The sequence below is a fragment of the Camellia sinensis genome, chromosome 8 (assembly GCF_055761805.1).
Source record: "Camellia sinensis isolate YWXY chromosome 8, ASM5576180v1, whole genome shotgun sequence".
Lineage (NCBI taxonomy): Eukaryota > Viridiplantae > Streptophyta > Magnoliopsida > Ericales > Theaceae > Camellia > Camellia sinensis.
In genome coordinates, this window is record NC_138968.1 from 115,054,038 (window position 1) to 115,077,657 (window position 23,620).

At 37.6% G+C, this 23,620-nt stretch overlaps 1 protein-coding gene across 1 annotated transcript; it reads right to left on the reverse strand.

Annotated features, from left to right (window-relative positions):
- Positions 1 to 1,590: 1,590 nt before the first annotated feature.
- LOC145789313 (putative histone-arginine methyltransferase 1.3) lies at positions 1,591 to 6,679 on the reverse strand. Its single transcript, XM_082885431.1, has 11 exons — positions 6,580 to 6,679; positions 6,319 to 6,392; positions 6,150 to 6,219; positions 5,627 to 5,723; positions 4,959 to 5,013; positions 4,260 to 4,343; positions 3,240 to 3,311; positions 2,639 to 2,761; positions 2,332 to 2,418; positions 1,830 to 1,982; positions 1,591 to 1,677 (listed from the first exon to the last, which is right to left on the reverse strand). The coding sequence occupies exons 1-11, from the start codon at positions 6,677 to 6,679 to the stop codon at positions 1,591 to 1,593; spliced, it is 1,002 nt and encodes a 333-aa protein (XP_082741557.1).
- Between the last annotated feature and the right edge of the window lie 16,941 nt (positions 6,680 to 23,620).

Genomic DNA, 23,620 nt, shown 5'->3' on the forward strand with positions numbered 1-23,620 from the left:
TGATACCAATTAAAAAATCTAGAAATCCCCTAGATGTTGATTTGTGATTATGCATCAATTTTAAGCAGAATATAACAATCCCAATCAAACAATCAAGACAAAGACACAACGATTTTACGTGGAAAAACCACAATTGGACACCTCCAACTGTGATAAAAAAACCACGGGCAACAGCCACAAAACAATCCACTAAGAAGATTTAAAGGAATTACACAGGTATACTCTCAATTACCTAGCGAATCCACGCCTAATTGAACCAACCTCTATGTGCCTCTTCCAACCCGTCTTCACCTCGGAATTGTCTTTACGATGAGCCACCCCGGAAATCCACCAAAGCTTCAGGCTCGAATTCTTCAGAATCCACCGAAGAACAACTCTCTCTTTTGTATAGCAAACAAAACCTTTGATGTACTCTCTTTAAACCATGAGTTGAATACTCAATAAAACATCAAAGAAAACTCACAAAGTATCCCCAGATATAAACCCTAGAACCCAAAAAGAAGATCTGGAGTAGTAATCCTAAAATCTGACCCAATATGCGAATTTATAGAATCTGTCCCGCGATCTCCGCTTGAGCGCCCAACAGCCCGCTCGAGCGTCTTCAGTAAAATATGCGCGTGATATAACAGAGGTCCGCTCGAGTGCTATAGAACCCGCTCGAGCGCGAAATCACACATCTCAGTATTTTTTCAGGCGACCAAAACTGCTGGAACCAGGGATTCTCCGCTCGAGCAGAAAGGCAACTTGGAATGCATTTTTGCATTTTGCTTCGGGGGCGCTGCCCCTCGACCCCGCCATGGCGCTGCCCCGGACCCGCCAAGGGGCGCTGCCCGCTCGACCCCCGCGAGCTAACCGGGCAGCTCGATTCCCGTCATAATCAGCGAAGTGGCAATCTTGAAAGCATTAGCATCACAAACTTCTCTGAAAGGCACAATTCGGGTTGGATTCGCATCTAAACACTCATAGCCTCACTGAAATAAAAGTGCGAAAATAAATACAACTGAAAGGAGTTTTGTCAAACGGGATTGCCAAAAATAAAACCTAACAATTATTATTATTATTATTATTATTATTATTATTATTATTATTATTATTATAAACTAAATGAAGAATATAGTAGTCATTAGCATTTCATTTTCCTACTTTTGCTTTTGTTTTGTTTAGTAAATTATGCTAAAAGTTCAACTTTGCATCTTTTTCCATTAAACAAAAAAAAAAAAAAATGACTAAAAGAAAAGAGATTTTGGAATTAATTTCGTCAAATTATTTTTTAAGTTTGTCACAAACTATGCTTTAACTATAAGTTGGTTTTTTTACTTTAATGTGACCTAAATAGAACTAGCACCTAGAAACTAGCAGTCACCACTCCAACATTGTTTTGAAATTTGAAATTTTCTTTCAAAAACACTTCATTGGTAAGTTTGTTTGTATAACCCCAAAAATTTGTATAAATAGTTATCAAGATAACATAATTTGAAGCAAGCCACATTTGATTATTCAACTAGTTTAATCATTTTGATATAATTTACAGGGAATCAATCAGTATTCAGTAGCTTCTCTTTCTTTCTTTGTATTTATTTTTTTAGTGACTCACTCAGTGTACTCAATATCCTTATTTTGGGATGGTTGATGCGTCAACTCAAATCCTTCTTCATCCTGTGATTGTATTTGTATATCCTGCCAAGCAGTAAACCAAGTCACCGACACTTAGAAAAACGACCAAATTCATAGGAAAAGCGAAACAGTGGCAAGGCATGGTGTGCCATTATCCCTTTGTTTCAAAATCAAATCATAAGGATCACAACATGATGACAAGGATGATTCAATACCTGTGTATTTATTAGATGATGTGTTGGCTGATCTTGGGCGATTGAGTAGGCTTGGGGTTGAGACATTCGGTAATAGGGCTCTTTGAGATCAAATTTGCCGGACGATGTCTGGACTATTCCTCCTTGTCCGGCACCAGCGCCCCCAACTTTTAGCTATTTAAGTTCATTTACCACTAATTAGATCATTTAAAGAATCCTATTAACAAACAAATACAATTGAACCAGTTAGATCATGAACACTAACTTTTCATTGTTAAGTTAATAGAATAACTCTGAGCATTGTGTGCAATCATGTGGCGTTGGCCTGTAATTTCTTGTCCTGGCATGACATAAAGTGGCTTAGAGAGGACGCAATGCAGCTGATACCAGTGGGTTGTAGACGCACCAGGAGCTGTGCTCAGCCACCTTTGTACAGTACTATAGAATGAGGAATTAACAATGGTTGAGAGAGAGAGAGCATTATTAATCAAACATCAAATGATTACCTCCCATCAAGCAATACATCAAACCAACACGCCAACCCATGAATTCTAGTACCCGCAGGGGCTTTGAATTTCAATGGAACACCAATTTCATACAACTCCTCTTCCTGCAGAATGAAAAATATAAGACAATCATCAAGCTTTATTTCATACTTAAATACAATTCAACATGGATATATTCCAGCCTCTATGGATAGTTTCATAATCAGGTTGCATCATATTCCATCACCCAAACAATCCCACAAAGTTTACAAAACAGAAAGTCATATAAACCCTGCAAAGAAAGACAATGTGAGCAGCTATCAAATCCTCTTAACATTTTTGTACCCTTGTAGACCCCCTTGTGATCCATAATTTCAGAAGTTCCATAGTAACAGAAACAGTAATTCCATTCCACAAAACCTTTTTAACTTGACCTCTTTGAATCCAAGAATGGCCACCAGTCATGGACTATGAAAGAACAATTGCTGTGCTAATAAAGAAACAAGTAATTTTTTATAAATACTATAACAAGTATTGTGGTTGGCAAGTGATAGTTCTTATTTAGACAGTTAACTATACCTTTTTATAGAAGTGAAGTTAATCCTATGAGATATTGCTGGAGCCACCAATAGACTAGGATCAAAAGCATCCACCACTGGCTGTACAGAAAGTAAAGGAGAGAGAGAGAGGGGGAGAGATCATTAGAGGTCACCATGATAATAACAGAAAAACCAACATAATTACTGTCAATAAACATGACAGACAGCAGTGTATGCACAGACACATTGTACTCGAAAGTTTCAAGAACCATTGAACAATGCTTTACCATCAAGTGGATGGTAACCATGGAGTGCACACACACACACACATTGTACTTGAAAGCTTCAAGAACCTTTCAACAATGCTTTCCTGCCAACACATTTATAATATGAGTGTTCAGATTGACCCAATTCAATTCATATGTGGAAGCTGCAAGCAGCTTTTTTCTGTCATTGACTGTATCAGGATTTACCACAATCTAACAATGTGATTGTTCACAGTTTCTACTTTCAACTAGAATCCCTTAAAAGTTTCTCCTAATTTTTCTTTCCACACAGACTACATCATCCACATCATGGTCTAACTCTTCTAATGAAGGACAAATAACAGATTCTTCCAAAATGACACACTTCAACGAACATACAAATAAAATCATCTCAAACATGCCTTGAGATCATCTGCTTGAGTTATGATATCTTAAATAATGTCATTTTGATATGTTTGAAAAGATTTTGAGGGTGGCAATCCAAGGGCGGGCTACCTTTCATAAAAAAAAAAATCTCACAGGGAATGATTCATGCTAGTGGATTTAATTATTAGTTATTTCAGTGTTAACAAGAGAATGAAATTTATTGACGTTCTAGAAGGTACACATTCTTCAAATTTGCTTACAATCTAAGGTTATAGATAATCTGAATTAGATGTGTATGGACAAAATCTCCACTGCTTGGTAAAGAAGACACCCTTACAAATGGGATCAAAACTCATAAGCTCGGTGTGTACCCATAAGAAAAATTAACATTCTTCAAATGATCGCTACTTACAGCTATCCCAACTTTAACCAAACCAAGCCTTAAGTCCCATCAAATGAGGTCGGCTACATGAATCCTTCTTCTCTACTCCCAACTTTATTAATCAAAATACCCTTCCAGAGCTTTTAAATGGTGGTGATGTTCTTCATGGTGGTTTTGTATAATAAGAAAATTTTGCATTACATACAAAAGATGTAACTTCAAAGAACTAACCTCAACAAACCAAACTCTATGTATCAACAACTAAATTATCGAAGGAAAAGATTAGGAACAGGTTCAACAAATAAGATGCATTATAATGCACTAGTAGACATTGAAAGCCAAGCATAATAAGAAAACTGTGACAACATCTTAAAAATTCAATAATATTTGTAGTATTGCAAAGTAAGACAGACCTGAGAAAAGTATCCTTGGAAAGCAGATCCATATAAAGGTGTTAGATCAACCTCATAATAACTTCGTTGCTGCAAAAAGAGGGCCTGCGTAGATAAGAGTAAAAAATATTAGACCACTTTCATTGCCAAAAAAACCAAAACACAACAAAAAAACAAAAAACAAGTTCTGATGGAAGTAAGAAATAAACAATATAAAGCAAATGGATGCATTTAGGAACAAGTGACCAAACAAAAATAAACTGATTCTAAAACAGAAGACAAAATTTTCCTAGTGAAGATATTATCAATGACCTAATATTGTTTTTAGCCCCCTTTTTGCTTGTTTAATTGCTCAAGTAAAATAACAGCACAAAAAAGTCCCTGATTTTTTGATCCAGGACTTTGTCCTAGTAAAATGCAGCGTGCACTACAATTTGCATACAAATAGGTGTAAGAATAATTCAATCACTATTTAATTGGATAGATTCCAAAAGGTCAGCTTACATTTAAAAACTGAATTACTTTTATTTTTATTTTTATTTTTGATAAAAAAATAATTAAAAAAAATACTGAAATTGAATTCTTTTGACAAGAAATAGGAGGGGAAAATCACCTACAATTGAGGTCGAGCAAATTTCACAAATCATTCTTAACCTTCACTTAATCACAGGGGACATGATAGTGATTAGCCCTACAAGTGCTTCAACTCATTTGACTTACCTTATTTGCAATCTCAACATACAAATATTCATCACTAAATGGTGCCATATGAATTCTGCAGGAGCAATCAACCTTAAACATCAAAACCCAAACAAATGACACATAACAAAGCACACACATATTAATCTTTGCAACAAATATGATAAAACACAGTGAAACAAATATATGTAGGCACTCCTAGGGACCCTTGCTACACTTTGGGTTCAGTCAACCCCATCCCCACTCTATACCTAAGCCGCTAATAAATAAATAAATAAATAAACAACACCTACCCTCCCACTTATAGTTCACAGTGAAAATTTAAAAACTGTTCCTGACATAAATATCAAAGAAAAACACAAAAACAACAATAATTAACATACTTAACAACCTAAGCAAGGTGTAAAGCTAGAATCCTGACAACTAACATGGTTGCTTTTGAATTGAGTTTCTTCCATCTCTTATAGAATTTCCCATATGTTCCGTGCATGATATTTGCACCATAACGTAAGCAGAAAATTCAAAGCAAATTAGTTCACGGAGGGAAGTCAAGCTAGTAACTGAAAGTCTTCTAATTTAATACAGGAGATTAACGGAGTATGACAATGAGAACCATTAAACATTTTTCCATGGTATTGTGTGGGTACAAAAATCATTAAGATCATAGAAAATAAGACATGTACAGTCACCTTCCAATCGTGGGAAACATCTTTCCATTAGGAACAAGGAACCGATCCCTTGCAATTACATAGGTCTCCAGCATTCTTTCATTGACTAACAAGGTCCCTATAGGAAGAAAAACAAATTCTAAATGAGACTTCATTTTGTGCATAAAAAACAATAGATAATCTCCCCATCACTATTAATAGAATAGATTGTCCAACATGCAGATTGGGCGAGGGTGCCATTCTAAAATACCACAATGAGTCACTTTTTTAATAGATATATTTCCCAATTTTCACTTGTGTCCAAGCATATGCTAATTTCATGCCAATTCTATAATGTTACAAAAGTGTCTCCATTACTTAACCAGAAAAGAGGGTTAAAAACACACACACACACACACACTTTGTAACATAACATTGATGGTGTGACTAAATTGCATAGTAATAATAATAAAAAAAACAACCGTGGCATTATATGTTTAATATCACAGAAAATGCCATAGTTAACTAGAATTTATCAATTGCACACATGCCATTATAAGCTTACCCATTGGCTCTGAGATCAAAATATCTGCTTTCTCAGGCAATTCAACTTCTTCAACTTTACCCTTGACTACCTATAATTTAAGTGAAAACGAGCCCCCAAAAAGAATAAGAAACAGTGTACTAACTCCATTAACATTTAAATTGAAATGTAAGAAGACAAAAAATTGCACTGTAATTCTTTGAGCCAACAATGGGTTCCCAGCAATAAGTTTGCGGGCATATTCTGCCATTTCAGATGCTTCCACTGCATAAACATGTTTAGCACCAGCCTGATATGAGAAAAAAAGTGAGGCAAAGAAAAAGAGAGGATGGAGTTGGGATAGAATTCTAGAAGACCAACAAACAAGGATAAATCTATTATGTCAGTATTTTTTCATGCACAAACACAAACAAAACTTAGGCAATATGAGTGGCAAATAACAACAGAATACTGCTACGAGCACCAACATCCACACCCACACGACCAACAAAATCAGTGCAATTCACAATGACTGCAGCATAATAAGTTCCTAAAACAAGCATGTTTATCATGTCACTCACACATGCACCTTGTGATCTATAACTACTCAGTATAGACATGCATTTCTTTACAATTAAGGAAAACACAAATGTTTGACAAGATACAAAGCATTTTACCAGCAGCACAATGGCACATATGCCTTTAACAAAGAATTTTTAATTACAAACACAGAAGGCAAACACCTACAACAAGAAGCAATTTTGTAGTACTTGTTGATCATTGGCAGATAAACACACAATTTTTTTTGGTAAATTGACACATGCTAGGCACGCGTTGTGATGCCCCTGTTCCTTAATATGCTAATTGGTCCCTAATACGTATGTGATTATATGTTTTGATATGATTTTTGTATGCCATTATGTGAATATATGCGACCTTGGAATTCTACTTGTTCACCGTAGGAATATCTGTTTGAATAATCTGCTCTGGAAATTAAATTGAGGGCCTTATCGGCCACAGAACCCGAAATTGATTACGCCACTGTGGTTGGCATAATTTTTAAAGCCTATGGTGAAATTTAATTAGAAATTAATTCTGGTTAGATTAAACTGATTAAATTGATGAATTAAGTGTCCAAATATTTTGTATTAAAATATTATATTAGTGGGGCTTGTTGTATGATAGCACTACACTCCCTTTTAACTCTTATGAACTCAAAAATCTGAGGGATTCAATTGTGAGAGAGTGAGGGCCGGCCTTGGTGAGAGAAAGGGAGAGAAATTGTGCAATTTGGCTTAAAGCTTGGAAATTTTGGGGATTTAGCTCAAGAATTGACTAGAGCTTAGAAGATCAAAACCTCTAGGTGAGTAATTCTTGGATTATAGTTCGTAATTTTGTGTGTTCAAGCTAATTTGGTGATCAAGAGTAAGATTGAAATGAAATTGTGTTGGAATTGTTGAATTGAAGCTTAATATGTGCATGTATGTAAGAAATTACTGTGAAATTGCATGTTTGAGCACAAATGTGTGTAATCCATATGTAATGTTAAAGGAAACTCATGTTTTGATCACCATTTGGGTTATCCAAGTTGAGAATGTGGCTAATTCATCACATGCATGTACAATTTGAGAAGATATGAGCTTGAATGCATGAATTTGTTATGTTGGTGTTGAGTTTGGCATATTTTGGGCCATGCATGTAGATAAATCAAGAAATTGAGCTTCATAATGTTATAATCTTGCATTGGTACCATGTTGGTATGATTATATTTGAGATTTGAGCCATTGCATGCAAGTAATGTAGCTGGAAAATCGAATTGGAGCTCAAGAACACAGTTCTGGGTTTTCCAGAATTTTGAGGTCCGCTCGAGCGGGGAACCTGACGCTCGAGCGGGAAATGCGTGCTCCCAGTACTTTTTGCAGACTTGATGTCCGCTCGAGCGGGGTAATTCACGCTCGAGCGGGGGAGCTATTTTGACAGGCTTTCCGCTTGAGCGTCCTATTTCACGCTCGAGCGTATTTTTGATGTAACCAGCACTTTTGCAAGCTTAAGGGTCCGCTCGAGCGGGGAAGTCCATGCTCGAGCGGGGACCCTGTTTTCTGAAACTTTGAAAATGCATTCTGTGTTATAATTTTTCCGTCCTCTTTCACTTGTAAGCACTCTTAGACATGCATTGAGCATTGTAAATGAGTTAACGAGTTAAGAATAAAGCCTAAAGAGGAATATGTGAATTAGAGAACGGATTGAACTGTTAGTGACCCTTTTGTGTTCATGAAATGTGTAGGGTCGAGCTCCAGGGCAAATCCACAAGCCGATCACTGTGAGTAATATCGATATTTGAATGATTGTGAATGACCAATTATTATTCCCTTATATGCTTCGTAAGTTGCTAATTGGGATTGTGGACAAAAGTCTGACAGGAATAAACATAAATGGACCAAAGGTCGTTTTGATAAACATAAATGGACCAAAAGTCGTTTCGATAAACATAAATGGATTGAAGGTCGTTTTGATAACAAAAGAACGGACCGAAGGTCGTTTTGACATATATGAATGGACCGAAGGTCGTTTCGACATATATGAACGGGCCGAAGGTCGTTTTGATAGAAATGAGTGGACCGAAGGTCGTTTTGACATATATGAATGGACCTAAGGTTGTTTTGACATGAATGAGTGGGCCGAAGGCCGTTTTGACACGAATGTATGGGCCGAAGGCCGTTTGACGTAAACGAGTAGACCGAAGGTCGTTTCGATATGAATAAATGGACCGAAGGTCGTTTTGATGGAAATAAATGGACCTAAGGTCGTTTTGACATGAATGAGTGGGCCGAAGGCCGTTTTGACATGAATGGAAATCTGAATGGGCCAAAGGCCAGAATGTTTAGAACTACAGTCACTTGATTTGAATTTCGTATAGTTATATATCTGTTAAATGGAATATGAATTGGGCCTAAGGCCGTTTGGAACATGTTGTTCTACATTGTTAGGTAACTTCTGTATTTGATTTGATATTATTCACTGGGCTATCGCTCACGCTCATTCATGTGTTTGTAGGTGAGCCAAGAGAAGTCCAGACCCAGTCTTGGTGAAGTCTGTATAGAACAACTAAGGTTTTGAGAGAGTCAGCCCTTGTGTCTCACGCACGAGACCCGTCTTCGCCCTTTTGTTATGTATTTACATTTTGTCAGGTTGGCGAAGTTTTGTATATGTCTGCTTATAGTTTTTATGGGTTGACTTAGTTTTGGATGATCCTATCTGTACAGAACCTATGTCGTTATGTTTCTATTGTGAGTTATTAACGTACATATGTATGGTTTGTTTTGATGTGCCATGTAAGCACAGCTCTATGGACAAAGTTTTAAATTTTGCTTCCCTTTTGGCCCCTTTACTCTGATGTGTTAAGTCTGTTTGGGTTTGAGGCCGTAGGTAATCTTAGGATTACTGGCCGGTTACGTCCTTAACCCATGGGGGCGGGTTCGGGTCGTGACAGAGTGGTATCAGAGCACGAGTTAATAACTCACGCACTTGTCCAAAAGAGCAATGAGCGTCTAGAAAAGATTTAGGATGCATTCATGTGATAAGTATGAATTCGAAAGCATCAAGAATATGCTTAAGTGTTTCGGTATGAACAGTCATGTGCTATAATTTGTAAATTGCTTGCATGGTAAACCTTTGGAATACGTATGCTCTCTGGTATATGCATATTTGTGAATCTCTGTATTAAGTATAATGCTATGTTTGGTATAAATGAATGATTTCCTAAATTCTCCTTGAACATAATTGTGGTATCCTTAGCGGAGGCCCTCGCCCAGGGGATATAATACTGTGGCTTATGGTCATGAAGCCCTATCCTGGGGGAAATAATACCATGGCACAGGCCCTCGCCCAGGGGAAATAATACCGTGGCCTATGTATGAGATATGTTGATATGCTTGACCAACATGATATGTCACGCTAAAAGAAGTACCACACATGATTCGAATATGAGATATAAATTGTTACACTAATGTGTACAACAAGTTTGTTTTGTTATAATGCACATACATGAAAAGTTGTTTATGTGCATTCAATTCTGCCTACGGGTGTCTATTTGAAATATGAACATGATTTGAGTATATAATTACTTAGTAAATGTTCAGCATGCGATATTTGATAAATATGCAATTATCTGTTACGTAAGTGATTAATTGCGTACGATATGTGAAAGGAGAATATAACAATGTGCCTATGTGCGAATGTACTCATGTGATTTTGTGTTTAATTTCGTATTGGGCATCCTGTAAAAAATGCAATGTATAAAAAGAAATAGAGAAATGTATTATTGATTGATTGTATTGTGTTGTTGTATATTTGATATTACAAGGATTCCTATTATATAGAAGAGGATTTGGGTAGTAGGTGAGGAGTAGGTGAGGGTAAATTGGTGGTAGGTGTAGTAGGTGTGGTAGTAGATGGTAGTAGGTGTAGGTAAATTCTAACAGCCCCCCGCAAACTCAAGGAGGATAGAAACTAACCAACTTGAGTTTGAAGAGAGGAACAAAACAAGAAAATACATAAAAAATAAAAAAGGATAGGAGACACTGTATGGTCGTGTCAGACCGTTGGTGAAGACACTGGATGGTGGTGTCAGACCGTTGTAGAGGACACTGTATGGGGGTGTCATAACGTTGTAGAGGACACTGTATGGCGGTGTCAGACCGATGTAGAAGACAGTTTATGGGGTCATGTCGGACCGTTGTAGCAGACAATGCTGTGACAGTTGTTGTGACAGTTTACAGAGTCTTGTTGGACCCTTGTAGAAACTAACCGGAATCAATGTCGGGACAGTTTACAGAGTCTTGTCGGACCCTTGTAGAAACTAACCGGAATCTATGTCGGGACAGTTTACAGAGTCTTGTCGGACCCATGAAGGAGCTAACCGGAATCAATGTCGGAACAGTTTACAGAGTCTTGTCGGACCCATAAAGGAGCTAACCGGAATCAATGTCGGGACAGTTTACAGAGTCTTGTCGGACCCTTAAAAAGTCGCACCCTCAAAAGGTGTGCCCAATTTGTCAAAAGGCGTGCCATCAAAAGGCGTGCCCATTTTATCAAAAGGTGTGCCATGAAAAGGCGTGCCCAATCCATAAAAAGGCGTGCCATCAAAAGGCGTGCCCAATTCATCAAAAGGTGTGCCGGACATGATGGCGAGGCACGTGAGTGTCTTGGTTGGCGCGCCCGTTTGTCGTCGCCTAGCGCCGAGCGGCGCATGATACGCGTGGCTGCTTTGGCTATATAACCAAGACGAAGGCAGAGGCTGAGGCAGAGAAAAACTGAGAGAAACCTCTGAAAAAATCCTTCGTGTTGCTGAGAAAGAGAGTTCCTTGTGCTGAGAGAGATAGTCTGTAACACTTCGTTGCCCAGAAAATGGCCTCGTCTTCCCGTGGACTGCTCACCCTCTTTCCCGACCTCAATGAGTCAACAAGAGAGAGAACTGGAGCGGTGGCACTGGAACCTCAACCGAGTGCCCCGGAGTTTGCTCCGTTGAACTTTCCGATGCGGTCGGTGGAGCAAAAAATGGCAGTGCAAACGGATGTGGAGGCTAATCAGTACACTTTGAAGGCATGTGTGGAAAGCATGACGGCGGTCACAAACTTGTCAAACCGGCTGCAGAGTAGGACAAATGAGGTGCAGCATTTAAACTCCCAGCTGGCTCTGCTCCAACGCATGTATAAGGATGCACGAGCAGAGATAAGCGTGCTAAGGGCAGAAAACAAGGAGCTGAAGCGGAAGGCCACCGTGATGTTCCGATTTGGAGGGCCACCATATGCTGCAGTGGAGGAGTATGGGGGAGTGAACGTGCTCGGTGGACAAGGAAGTACTGAGGGAGCACCGTCAAGAGCCGCCCAGGATGGAGGCAAAAAGAAGAGACCTGCAGTAGAGTAGAGAAGGGAAAAAAAAAAAAAAAAAATCCCACTGTGCCGATTTGTGTTGTTTTTTTTTTTTGTTTTTTTTTGTTTTTTTTTTTTTGGGTGTAAAATGGTGATCGGGGTGAGCCCCGACATGAATAAAATATGGGCTCTTGTGCAAATTTGGAAATTGTTGGTTTTTTTTTTTTGTTGAAAAAAAATAATAATAATAAAAATGTATTAATGGGGAAGATTCAAGTTTGATTTTCATGCTGGTTGGAGTGTATGGGGGTTTTGAATACCATGGGCCGGGTAGTTAACAAAATATTTATATAATATCTTATATTTGTTTGTGGAAGTGTGCAACAGCAGCTGGGCCACTTTCCTGATGGGTTTCACGTGGGAATGTTTGGCTATCAAAATATTTTAATGAGAGTGAGAGGAAGTGGAATGATTAAAAAAAAAAGAATTGTGAGGGTACGAGTGGAAAGATAAGAGAGAGAGAAATCTCGCCCCTTTTGCCTCTGCGTAATCTGGACGAGATCACAAATGATGCGGTGGCGGTGGAGAGAGATCTGCCATCGATGACAAAGCTCTGGTTCGAGAGAGGAGTAGTAGCGGCACGGCTGGAGAAGGATGGGAGGGAGAGACGATGGCATGGAAGAGAGGGAGAGAGAGAAAGAAGCGGCATGTAATGGAGTTTCTGTCTCTATCCTCATCACCGCCGTCCACGGCGGCACTGGCGGTTCCTTCGTCGTTAACCACCAGCTCTCCGCCGCTCAGCCATTCCCGAAGGCCATTGTCTCCTGCTCTCACTCTCCAACGGCGGCGATTGGAAATAACGTGTAGTCTTCGGAGGTCGCAGGTCGTGTGTATGGCGCCCGGAGAAGAGAAGATGATTCGCCGGTCTCCTCTTGATTTCCCCATCGAATGGGAAAGGCCGAAGCCTGGGCGGAGACCAGATATATTCTCCCAATTCAGCCCAATGAAAACACCATTACCACCGCCGTTGCCAGTTGATCCTCCTGATCCAATGCGAGAGACGGACAATGTAGAAGGGCGAGTTGTGAGCAGAATCTGATGAAGGTTGTAATTGCCCTGAGACCTTAGGACCGCATAAATGTTGGCCAGACACTGGTGTTCCACGAGGGGTTTTGGGGTTGTTCCGGCAAAGTGGTGAAGAAGAATTTCAAGGTATGTATAGAGGTCCGGCGGACGGCCAAGGCGAGGCTGCCGCCCGCCGGTGAAGCAGAATTTTTAGATTTTAAACCTGCTCTGATACCATGTAAAAAATGCAATGTATAAAAAGAAATAGAGAAATGTATTATTGATTGATTGTATTGTGTTGTTGTATAGTTGATATTACAAGGATTCCTATTATATAGAAGAGGATTTGGGTAGTAGGTGAGGAGTAGGTGAGGGTAAATTGGTGGTAGGTGTAGTAGGTGTGGTAGTAGATGGTGGTAGGTGTAGGTAAATTCTAACACATCCCAGTATTTGGTAAAGTTTGATAAGAATTTGTGTAGAGTATGGGCGAATTAAGGGCATACGGGTTGGAAGGTTCTTCCACAGCCCGACTTGATAGTCCGAAAGAGTAGTACAAGAATTGGCAGAGATCTTAAGACAACAACGTCCGTTGCTGTTATGGTAAGAACTTTTGCCACCACCAGTGTAAGAAACGTCGAGGAGTCGTTGTCGGATTTTGGGGGCTTGTTATAGGTGTGGTAAATGGACCATATGGTAAGGAATTGTCCCCGAACTGAACAAATGCGAGTAAATCTTCTGCCTCAGTTGAATTCGTACCAATGGTGGGAATTGCTAATCAAGATAGAGTAATTGTACTCGTCCTGGAAAGCACTCAGAATACTGCAACCGTTATCCCAAGTATCTATACTGTTTATAAACAAATGCCTATGTGTTGATTGATTCTGAATTAGTACGTCTGTACATCTTTGCTTAGGATATTATTTGATTCGGATCGGCATATTTTTCCATATCTGCTGCATGTGTATCTGGATTGGTTAGACCTACATGATCGAGACCGTGTTCATTGGAGATATATGTCTCGTTTGGAAAATTTGTGAAATACGTTTTGGGATATTGATTGATTCTACACATACACATATATATCTAAACCTATGCACAGGTTGATTTGCTATGCTACTGTCTTCAATGACTAAACCACTGGAATTGTGACTTTGTGATTGTATAATTGGGTTGAGCACACCAAATAATAAACTCTGCAAGTTACGAGACCATGCATTTTGATTGGAAGAAAATTGACTGGATTATGTGACTATACTGGGCTCGACTCGTAAACCTACATTTTGTGACTAATTTGGAACTTTTGCGTAACAGACCCTATCTTATGTACAACCGAGGAACTCTGTTTAATGTGTTACTGTGCACCATGTACTTGTATATAAGACTTGTTTGGGAATTGCTGTATTGATTATGGCACATACCTCCTGATCTGAATAACTGCACGTTTATGCAACTACCCCCGAATTTATGTAGTCGATGCCATATTGTACATGACTTGAAATGCTTTGATATGAACAGTTGTGATGAATAATTCTGATATGACTTTGAGAACTGATGAACTTAGGGCAGTTGAGAAACTATCAACCATGTACCTAAGCAAATGAAGTATGCCTTACAGAGCCGAATGTGCCCTATTTGAGAAAATTTTTATCTGATTCGATCCGATAGAACCTTTGCCTGATATTGTTCCGATGGAACCCTCATTTGATATAATTTGATGGAACTTTTGTTCAATCTAATCTGACAAGACCGTTGCTTGAATCGACTGATAAGACCCTCTATCTAATTTGATTTTGTAAAAAGGGGATTAAGAATTGCTTGTGAATGAATAGCCAGATTATTCTTGGCAGAAAAACTGATAGACCCAAAACTTGAATTCGTTTGGAATACTTGACTTATTTGAAAGACCTTTTGTGGGCTGTCAACAGATCAATCTAACTATGAATATCGTTGAGAACCAATCCCCAACTATTGAGGACATATGTGTTAAAAATGAACCGAATTGTACAAACCCCGTGATTGGGTGTCGTAAGGAGTGTTGTTCCATTTTGTTTGTTTGATGCTATGGGGACTGATGATGGCAGATTGATTTGACTATATGCAGTACTGAACAGTTGTCCTTGACTGATCAGAATATGTTGTGTATGGGAGAGTGGTTGCTTCAGTGTTATCGGATTTTGGAAGATCAGGTTACGGTGAGTGATATTATGTTTGTTTTGATGACATTCTTGGGGCGTCCTTTCGTGCTAGGGGACGTTAAGCCTATGTAGCACCTTTGATCGAGATACCTTTTGCCACCGACGGTTTCGTACGGGTGGGTTTGACTAATCGATCTCGAGTCGGCCACCGACGGTCGTGAACGGGTGTGCTTGATTCCGAGACGATTATTCCTTTGTTTTGTTCGGAATGTCATCCTTTAGCATTATGTAAATGTTATTAACATCCAAAAAGCTTTGAAAAACCCTGATTATCCGGAAATGTGCGAATTCAGTACGTCTTGTGAATAACTGCTCAGTGCCATTATATTCTGTGATTGGGGCTCTGAGGATGTGTAAATTGGGTCTAACATGTGACTAACTGTTTTGATATTACCTTTGGCATCATGGGGATTTACGTATATGAATTGCCTTATGCTTTTAACGACTACCAGATAAAGTAGAAAGACTCGATGGAACAGAGAATTGAATACTGAACTGAATTGTGAATTGCAAACCGTAAACTGTTGAATGAACTGAGAATACGTGTATTCTATTAGAAGTCGATTGCCTCAGTGTTGTTGTATTTTACAATTGGTACTATGGGGATATACGGACTATGTGTATTGTGTGGGTAATTACTTCGATGTTACCTTTGTTGTTTCGGGAATCAGTATCTGGATCTACCTTATATTCCTGAAGACTTTTAATTGACCTTGGATAATTGTGATGAGTCACTGGACTAAATACCGAATCAGATCGTGAATTGGGGAATTATTGAAGAATGAATTGAACTTTTGTGACACGGAATAGACCGAACTTCTGTGATAAAGTTAACTGACATTGAAATAAATATGTTGGTGACCTACCTTGAAGAGGGCAGTTGGTGAATATGTCTAAATATTTTTCGGTGCCAACAGGTCGAAGTTGAATTTTAGATAGTGGCGGGACTACTTCAACCTCTCTCCATTTTGGAATGGAAATGGGAATATGTGGCTACGAATTTCGTTGTGGGGCTACCTTGAGCACCCAAGGTATAAGTCCCATTTGGGCTATTGTAGGTAAAATTATTGAAGTTGCCCATTTCTCCCTATAAAATTTTGTATGATGCTTGTAGATTAGCCACTGTTTACATCGATAAGATCGCTCGTTTACATGGAGTCCCAGTATCTATTGTTTAGACAGAAATTCTAAATGTGTTTGAATTCTGAAAAGCCGTCAAGAGGCAATGGGGGCTCAGCTTCTGTTCTGTTATGTTACCCGGATCCGGAGGTTCCTTTATGGAACTGGTTATTCGTAACCTCACGTGTATATGTTCTGTTCTATTCTGTTCCGTTCTGATCTGTTAATGCTAATGGATGTATCACGTAAACTTAATCATGACTTATGATTTCTGTATATGATCTGGACAAATTATGAATTGTTACGAAACTGAATTATGATTCGGCGCTGTTTTCCATCCGGAAATTGATGTATGCTCAGAAAGAACTTTTTAGATTTTTGGGAGGAATGCTCCAAAGATATGCATTAGATTTTTCAGGGGAGTTGGAAAGGTCTATCCATCATTGGCAAACTTTGCTCCCAACAACAACCCACACTCTAGTTTTGGCATGGCACCATACAAGCCTTGTATGGCGGAAAAAAGGTAAATCTATGACTGGTTGAGAATAGAGCGTTGCTTGATTTCAAGACTAAGCGAATGACTATTAAGAAGGGTTGGAACCGTTGAATGAAAAGTGTTCCGAATTGTTTCGACTGAAGGTAAAATAAGTTTGGAGGACCAAACTTCCTAAAGGGGGGAAGACTGTGATGCCCCTGTTCCGTAATATGCTAATTGGTCCGTAATACGTATGTGATTATATGTTTTGATATGATTTTTGTATGCCATTATGTGAATATATGCGACCTTGGAATTCTACCTGTTCACCGTAGTAATATGCTAATTGGTCCGTAATACGTATGTGATTATATGTTTTGATATGATTTTTGTATGCCATTATGTGAATATATGCGACCTTGGAATTCTACCTGTTCACCGTAGGAATATCTGTTTGAATAATCTACTCTGGAAATTAAATTGAGGGCCTTATCGGCCACAGAACCCGAAATTGATTACGCCACTGTGGTTGGCATAATTTTTAGAGCCTACGGTGAAATTTAATTAGAAATTAATTCCGGTAAGATTAAACTGATTAAATTGATGAATTAAGTGCCCAAATATTTTATATTAAAATATTATATTAGTGGGGCTTGTTGTATGATAGCACTACACTCCCCTTTAACTCTTATGAACTCAAAAATCTGAGGGATTCAATTGTGAGAGAGTGAGGGCCGGCCTTGGTGAGAGAAAGGGAGAGAAATTGTGCAATTTGGCTTAAAGCTTGGAAATTTTGGGGATTTAGCTCAAGAATTGACTAGAGCTTAGAAGATCAAAACCTCTAGGTGAGTAATTCTTGGATTATAGTTCATAATTTTGTGTGTTCAAGCTAATTTGGTGATCAAGAGTAAGATTGAAATGAAATTGTGTTGGAATTGTTGAATTGAAGCTTAATATGTGCATGCATGTAAGAAATTACTGTGAAATTACATGTTTGAGCACAAATGTGTGTAATCCATATGTAATGTTAAAGGAAACTCATGTTTTGATCACCATTTGGGTTATCCAAGTTGAGAATGTGGCTAATTCATCACATGCATGTACAATTTGAGAAGATATGAGCTTGAATGCATGGATTTGTTATGTTGGTGTTGAGTTTGGCATATTTTGGGCCATGCATGTAGATAAATCAAGAAATTGAGCTTCATAATGTTATAATCTTGCATTGGTACCATGTTGGTATGATTATATTTGAGATTTGAGCCATTGCATGCAAGTAATGTAGCTGGAAAATCGAATTGGAGCTCAAGAACACAGTTCTGGGTTTTCCAGAATTTTGAGGTCCGCTCGAGCGGGAAATGCGTGCTCCCAGTACTTTTTGCAGACTTGATGTCCACTCGAGCGGGGTAATTCACGCTCGAGCGGGGGAGCTATTTTGACAGGCTTTCCGCTTGAGCGTCCTATTTCACGCTCGAGCGTATTTTTGATGTAACCAGCACTTTTGCAGGCTTAAGGGTCCGCTCGAGCGGGGAAGTCCATGCTCGAGCGGGGACCCTGTTTTCTGAAACTTTGAAAATGCATTCTGTGTTATAATTTTTCCTTCCTCTTTCACTTGTAAGCACTCTTAGGCATGCATTGAGCATTGTAAATGAGTTAACGAGTTAAGAATAAAGCCTAAAGAGGAATATGTGAATTAGAGAACGGATTGAACTGTTAGTGACCCTTTTGTGTTCATGAAATGTGTAGGGTCGAGCTCCAGGGCAAATCCACAAGCCGATCACTGTGAGTAATATCGATATTTGAATGATTGTGAATGACCAATTATTATTCCCTTATATGCTTCGTAAGTTGCTAATTGGGATTGTGGACAAAAGTCTGACAGGAATAAACATAAATGGACCAAAGGTCGTTTTGATAATCATAAATGGACCAAAAGTCGTTTCGATAAACATAAATGGACCGAAGGTCATTTTGATAACAAAAGAACGGATCGAAGGTCGTTTTGACATATATGAATGGACCGAAGGTCGTTTCGACATATATGAACGGACCGAAGGTCGTTTTGATAGAAATGAGTGGACCGAAGGTCGTTTTGACATATATGAATGGACCTAAGGTCGTTTTGACATGAATGAGTGGGCCAAAGGCCGTTTTGACACGAATGTATGGGCCGAAGGCCGTTTGACGTAAACGAGTAGACCGAAGGTCGTTTCGATATGAATAAATGGACCGAAGGTCGTTTTGATGGAAATAAATGGACCTAAGGCCGTTTTGACATGAATGAGTGGGCCGAAGGCCGTTTTGACATGAACGGAAATCTGAATGGGCCAAAGGCCAGAATGTTTAGAACTACAGTCACTTGATTTGAATTTCGTATAGTTATATATCTGTTAAATGGAATATGAATTGGGCCTAAGGCCGTTTGGAACATGTTGTTTTACATTGTTAGGTAACTTCTGTATTTGATTTAAAATTATTCACTGGGCTATCGCTCACGCTCATTCATGTGTTTGTAGGTGAGCCAAGAGAAGTCCAGACCCAGTCTCGGTGAAGTCTGTATGGAACAACTAAGGTTTTGAGAGAGTCAGCCCTTGTGTCTCACGCACGAGACCCGTCTTCGCCCTTTTGTTATGTATTTACATTTTGTCAGGTTGGCGAAGTTTTGTATATGTCTGCTTATAGTTTTTATGGGTTGACTTAGTTTTGGATGATCCTGTCTGTACAGAACCTATGTCGCTATGTTTCTGTTGTGAGTTATTAACGTACATATGTATGGTTTGTTTTGATGTGCCATGTAAGCACAGCTCTATGGACAAAGTTTTAAATTTTGCTTCCCTTTTGGCCCCTTTACTCTGATGTGTTAAGTCTGTTTGGGTTTGAGGCCGTAGGTAATCTTAGGATTACTGGCCGGTTACGTCCTTAACCCATGGGGGCGGGTTCGGGTCGTGACACGCGTCATCTTGCTGAAAACAAATTTTTGGCAACTAAACTTTTGGTTGCCAAAAATAAAAAGTAAAATTTTGTTTTTCATTCGGTGACTAAATAATTTTAGTAGCCAAAAGTAACTACACAGCGACTAAAATATTAGTTGGTCTTTGAAAATAAGTTTTTGGCTACCAAACTTTTGGTCGCCGAAGATAAAAAGTAAATTTTTGTTTTTCATTCGGCGACTAAATAATTTTAGCAGCCAAAAGTAACTACACAGCGACTAAAATATTAGTTGGTCGTTGAATATAAGTTTTTAGTTACCAAACTTTTGGTCGTCAAAGATAAAAAGTAAATTTTTGTTTTTCATTCGGCGACTAAATAATTTTAGTAGCCAAAAGTAACTATACAGCGACTAAAAAAAAATTTTTTGTCGCCAATTGTGGAATTTTTAGCGGCTACATTTTTTTTAGTCGCCAATAATCAATATGCCCCAATTAAAAAAAATTAGTAGCTAACTCTTGTATTTTTGCCGACTAATATAATTTTTGGTCTCCAGTTCCACAACTTTTGGTGATTAAATTTTTTTTAGTCACCAAATTTGGTCGCCAAAAGTGTAATTTCCTGTAATGACACTTCCATCTACCATCACTGTATCACATATCTTTACTATTGTCTATGTTGGTCTCCATTGTATATGACAAAACCATCTCAATCTATTCTCCCTCAACTTATCTTTTATCAGTACTACTTCTACCCATTCTCGAATATACTCATTCCTAACTCAGTATTTTCTAGTCTTGCTACACATCCACCTAAGCATCCTTATCTCAACAACACTCATCTTATCTGCATGTTTCTTAGTTGTCCAACATTCTATCCCATACAATATCGATAGTCTAATAGCCGTTTTATAGAACTTCTCTTAATTCAACCGGAGGTTTGAAAACATTTTAGTTTGCTCTTTTGTATGGCATATTATTCATTTATTTTTTCCCTTTTTAGATCATTCAACAGTTTGCAATTGTTGATTTATCAAATTTCTATTTTGATGCTGCCAAAGATCGACTCTATGTTGGGTACGTTACTTCGCATCATAAAGAACTATATCTTTAGGTACTTCTTTTCTTACTTTACATCATAAAGAACTAAATAATTCCCTGAGTGTGATTTCTTTACCACCTAGCTATCATTCTACATTTTTTGGCACAAGGGATGTTGCAATATTGATGGTTAATGAATTTAGATTCTGTTTGCCATGTAGGTTTTCTGCATTCAATGTTTTATGATTTTCAATTGTCAACCTAGTATGGGGCACCCAATTTCTCATTTTCCCTTATTGGCCTCTGCACTTTAGCTAAAATGTTGATTCTGCTGCACCACAGAATTGATTTGTATGTTCTATATTCACATCTTGTAAAGAAAAGTGTTGGCTTATGTGTACATTGAATTCCTGACCCAATACTTCTAGCTCCCATAATGTTGTGAAGTGCATTTTCTTTTCCCTCCTATTAATACCCAATACTTAACTAATTTCTGTTCATTATTAAGGTGGTTAATTCTTTTGAAACTGTTGGTTAATTCACTTTGACCCCTTGCATTTCAAAATGTCACATGTATATGCCATGTGGTCATCTTAAAGTGTTATTTTTTATTTTTTGGGTACATTGGAAATTGTCATCTTAGAGTGTATTATGCCATGTAAAGGAATACCACATGAGTATCATGTATGAAAAATGTAAAATTATCATCTTAATGTTTCAGTTTTGGTTGAGCTTGAGACATTTCCATTCAATTTAACTGTTTGACAAAAGTAACTTATATAAGTCGAAAAAAAATTGTTTATCTAAAAGTTAGGAAAAGTGTGCTTTTAACTTTTTCTTTCTAATTATCAACTTACAACTTGAGAAAAGTTGTGCCACCCGATGTTTATCTTTAATTTTTTTCAGGGGCTGTACAAGTTTTACAAGGAGAAGTTGTCAAACAGTTCTTGCAGCACATCTGCTTTCCATTGTGAGGGTAATTGCTCCAATACTTACCTCATTTGGCTGAGGATGTTTGGCAGAATCTTCCTTTTCAGTACAATACTGAAGATGGTTCAATTGCTAAATTTGTTTTTGAGTCAAGATGGCCGGTATTGAGCGAAAGATGGCTTGCTTTCCCAAAGAAATCAATTTGTGGGCAAATATTCTTGTGGTAATTTCTCTGTTCTTGAACTGAAGATCAACTAAATAACCTAAGATGACTATTTGTGCAGTTCAAGTGTGTTCTTATTTTCAAATAAAATATGTTCGTTTTCATTAGTGGATGACATTGGCTTAAGATATTGTTGCATATCTTTATCTATAAGCAAATATCATTTGCACAAGAAAGGTACTATAAGTATGTTTTGTGCAACATGAATTTTTTTCTTCTTCCAAATTTTGGTACTTTGACCAGCTGCGAACTGAGGTGAATAAAGTCCTGGAGGTTGCTCGTACCAAGAAGTTGATTGGTTCAAGTCTAGAAGCAAAGGTCTATCTTCACACCTTGGATGACAGCTTGGCCACAAAATTAAATGAGATGTGTGAAGCCAAATTTAAATAATGCGCGTGCAACTCAAATCTACTAGTCCATTTGCCTTATTCCTCTGCTGTCAGGTAATTTATGTTTGGTTTGGTTTTCAAATTTTTTTTTTTGAAAACTTATAAATTAATTTGATGAAAGAAAAAAAAAATTATCATTTTCACATTATTTAATTTTTTGGGAGGTTAGAAATAATTTTAAATTTTTTTTAATATTTATTTTTATCAAATTAGTTTCTATTTTTTCGAAAAAAATGTTAAATTTTTTTTTCTAAAAAAGAAACCAAACAATTACATTGATTTTTGCGAAGTACATTTGCTGAAAAATATAAGATGTATTTAAAATTTCGAATTTAAGAGTTTTTTTTTTTTTTTCCACAAAGAAAAACTATAGTCACTGAAATAGAGTGATAACAATATATACATCTTGGCCACCAATTCCTAATATAAGGTGGTTAATATAAAAAAAAATAATGGGTAAATTACAAATAAATTCTTTGAAATTTATTTAAAACACAATTTGTCCATGTGATTTTGGAGTTTTTAATTTTATAACAAATGACCTTTTTATTAATAAATTATTTAGTCGATTAACATTTTTTAATGATATTAGAAATTTATTTCAATTAATAATTCAAATAATTTTATTATTGTATAATAGAGCTGTTAAGAATTTTATTTTTTCAGTTAATTCTATTAAATAAAATTTTTTGATAAGGAGTATTTGTAATTTTCTAAACCTTAAGGGGTGTATTTGTAATTTATCCTATAATTAAGGGGGTATTTGGAATTATTTAAATAAGTATACTTTTTGATTTTTTACACACAAAAAAGTAAAATATGAGTTGAATTTGAAGTGATGTGATCCAAATAAAATAAGCGTATGCTATTTTAGCACATGCCAAACATCCCCTAATTATCTAGTTACATTAAGGCCCAATTTGGTTGGCTGCTTCGATTGCTATGGGTCCCATCCACAGCATGTTTGGTGTTGTTTGGGAGGATCGGCTTCACAGTCTGTGCGGCTTAGTAACCCCCTCAGTAGGAGGATTAGCTTGGCTGAAAAACGAGTGGGATTAAGAAAATAGTGAGCGGTTTTAGTCTGTCTGGATGTCTAATACAGTGAAATTTTTTTAAAATTTTTTTTTTACAATCATAGTTGGCCGGCCAAAAAAGTCCCAAGTGCACTTTTTTTTTTTTTTTTTTTACCAACAATCCCAAGTACACCTTTTGTTTTAATATTTATTTAAAAAAAAAATTAATATAAAAATAATTTTTTAATTTATTTTATTTAAAAATA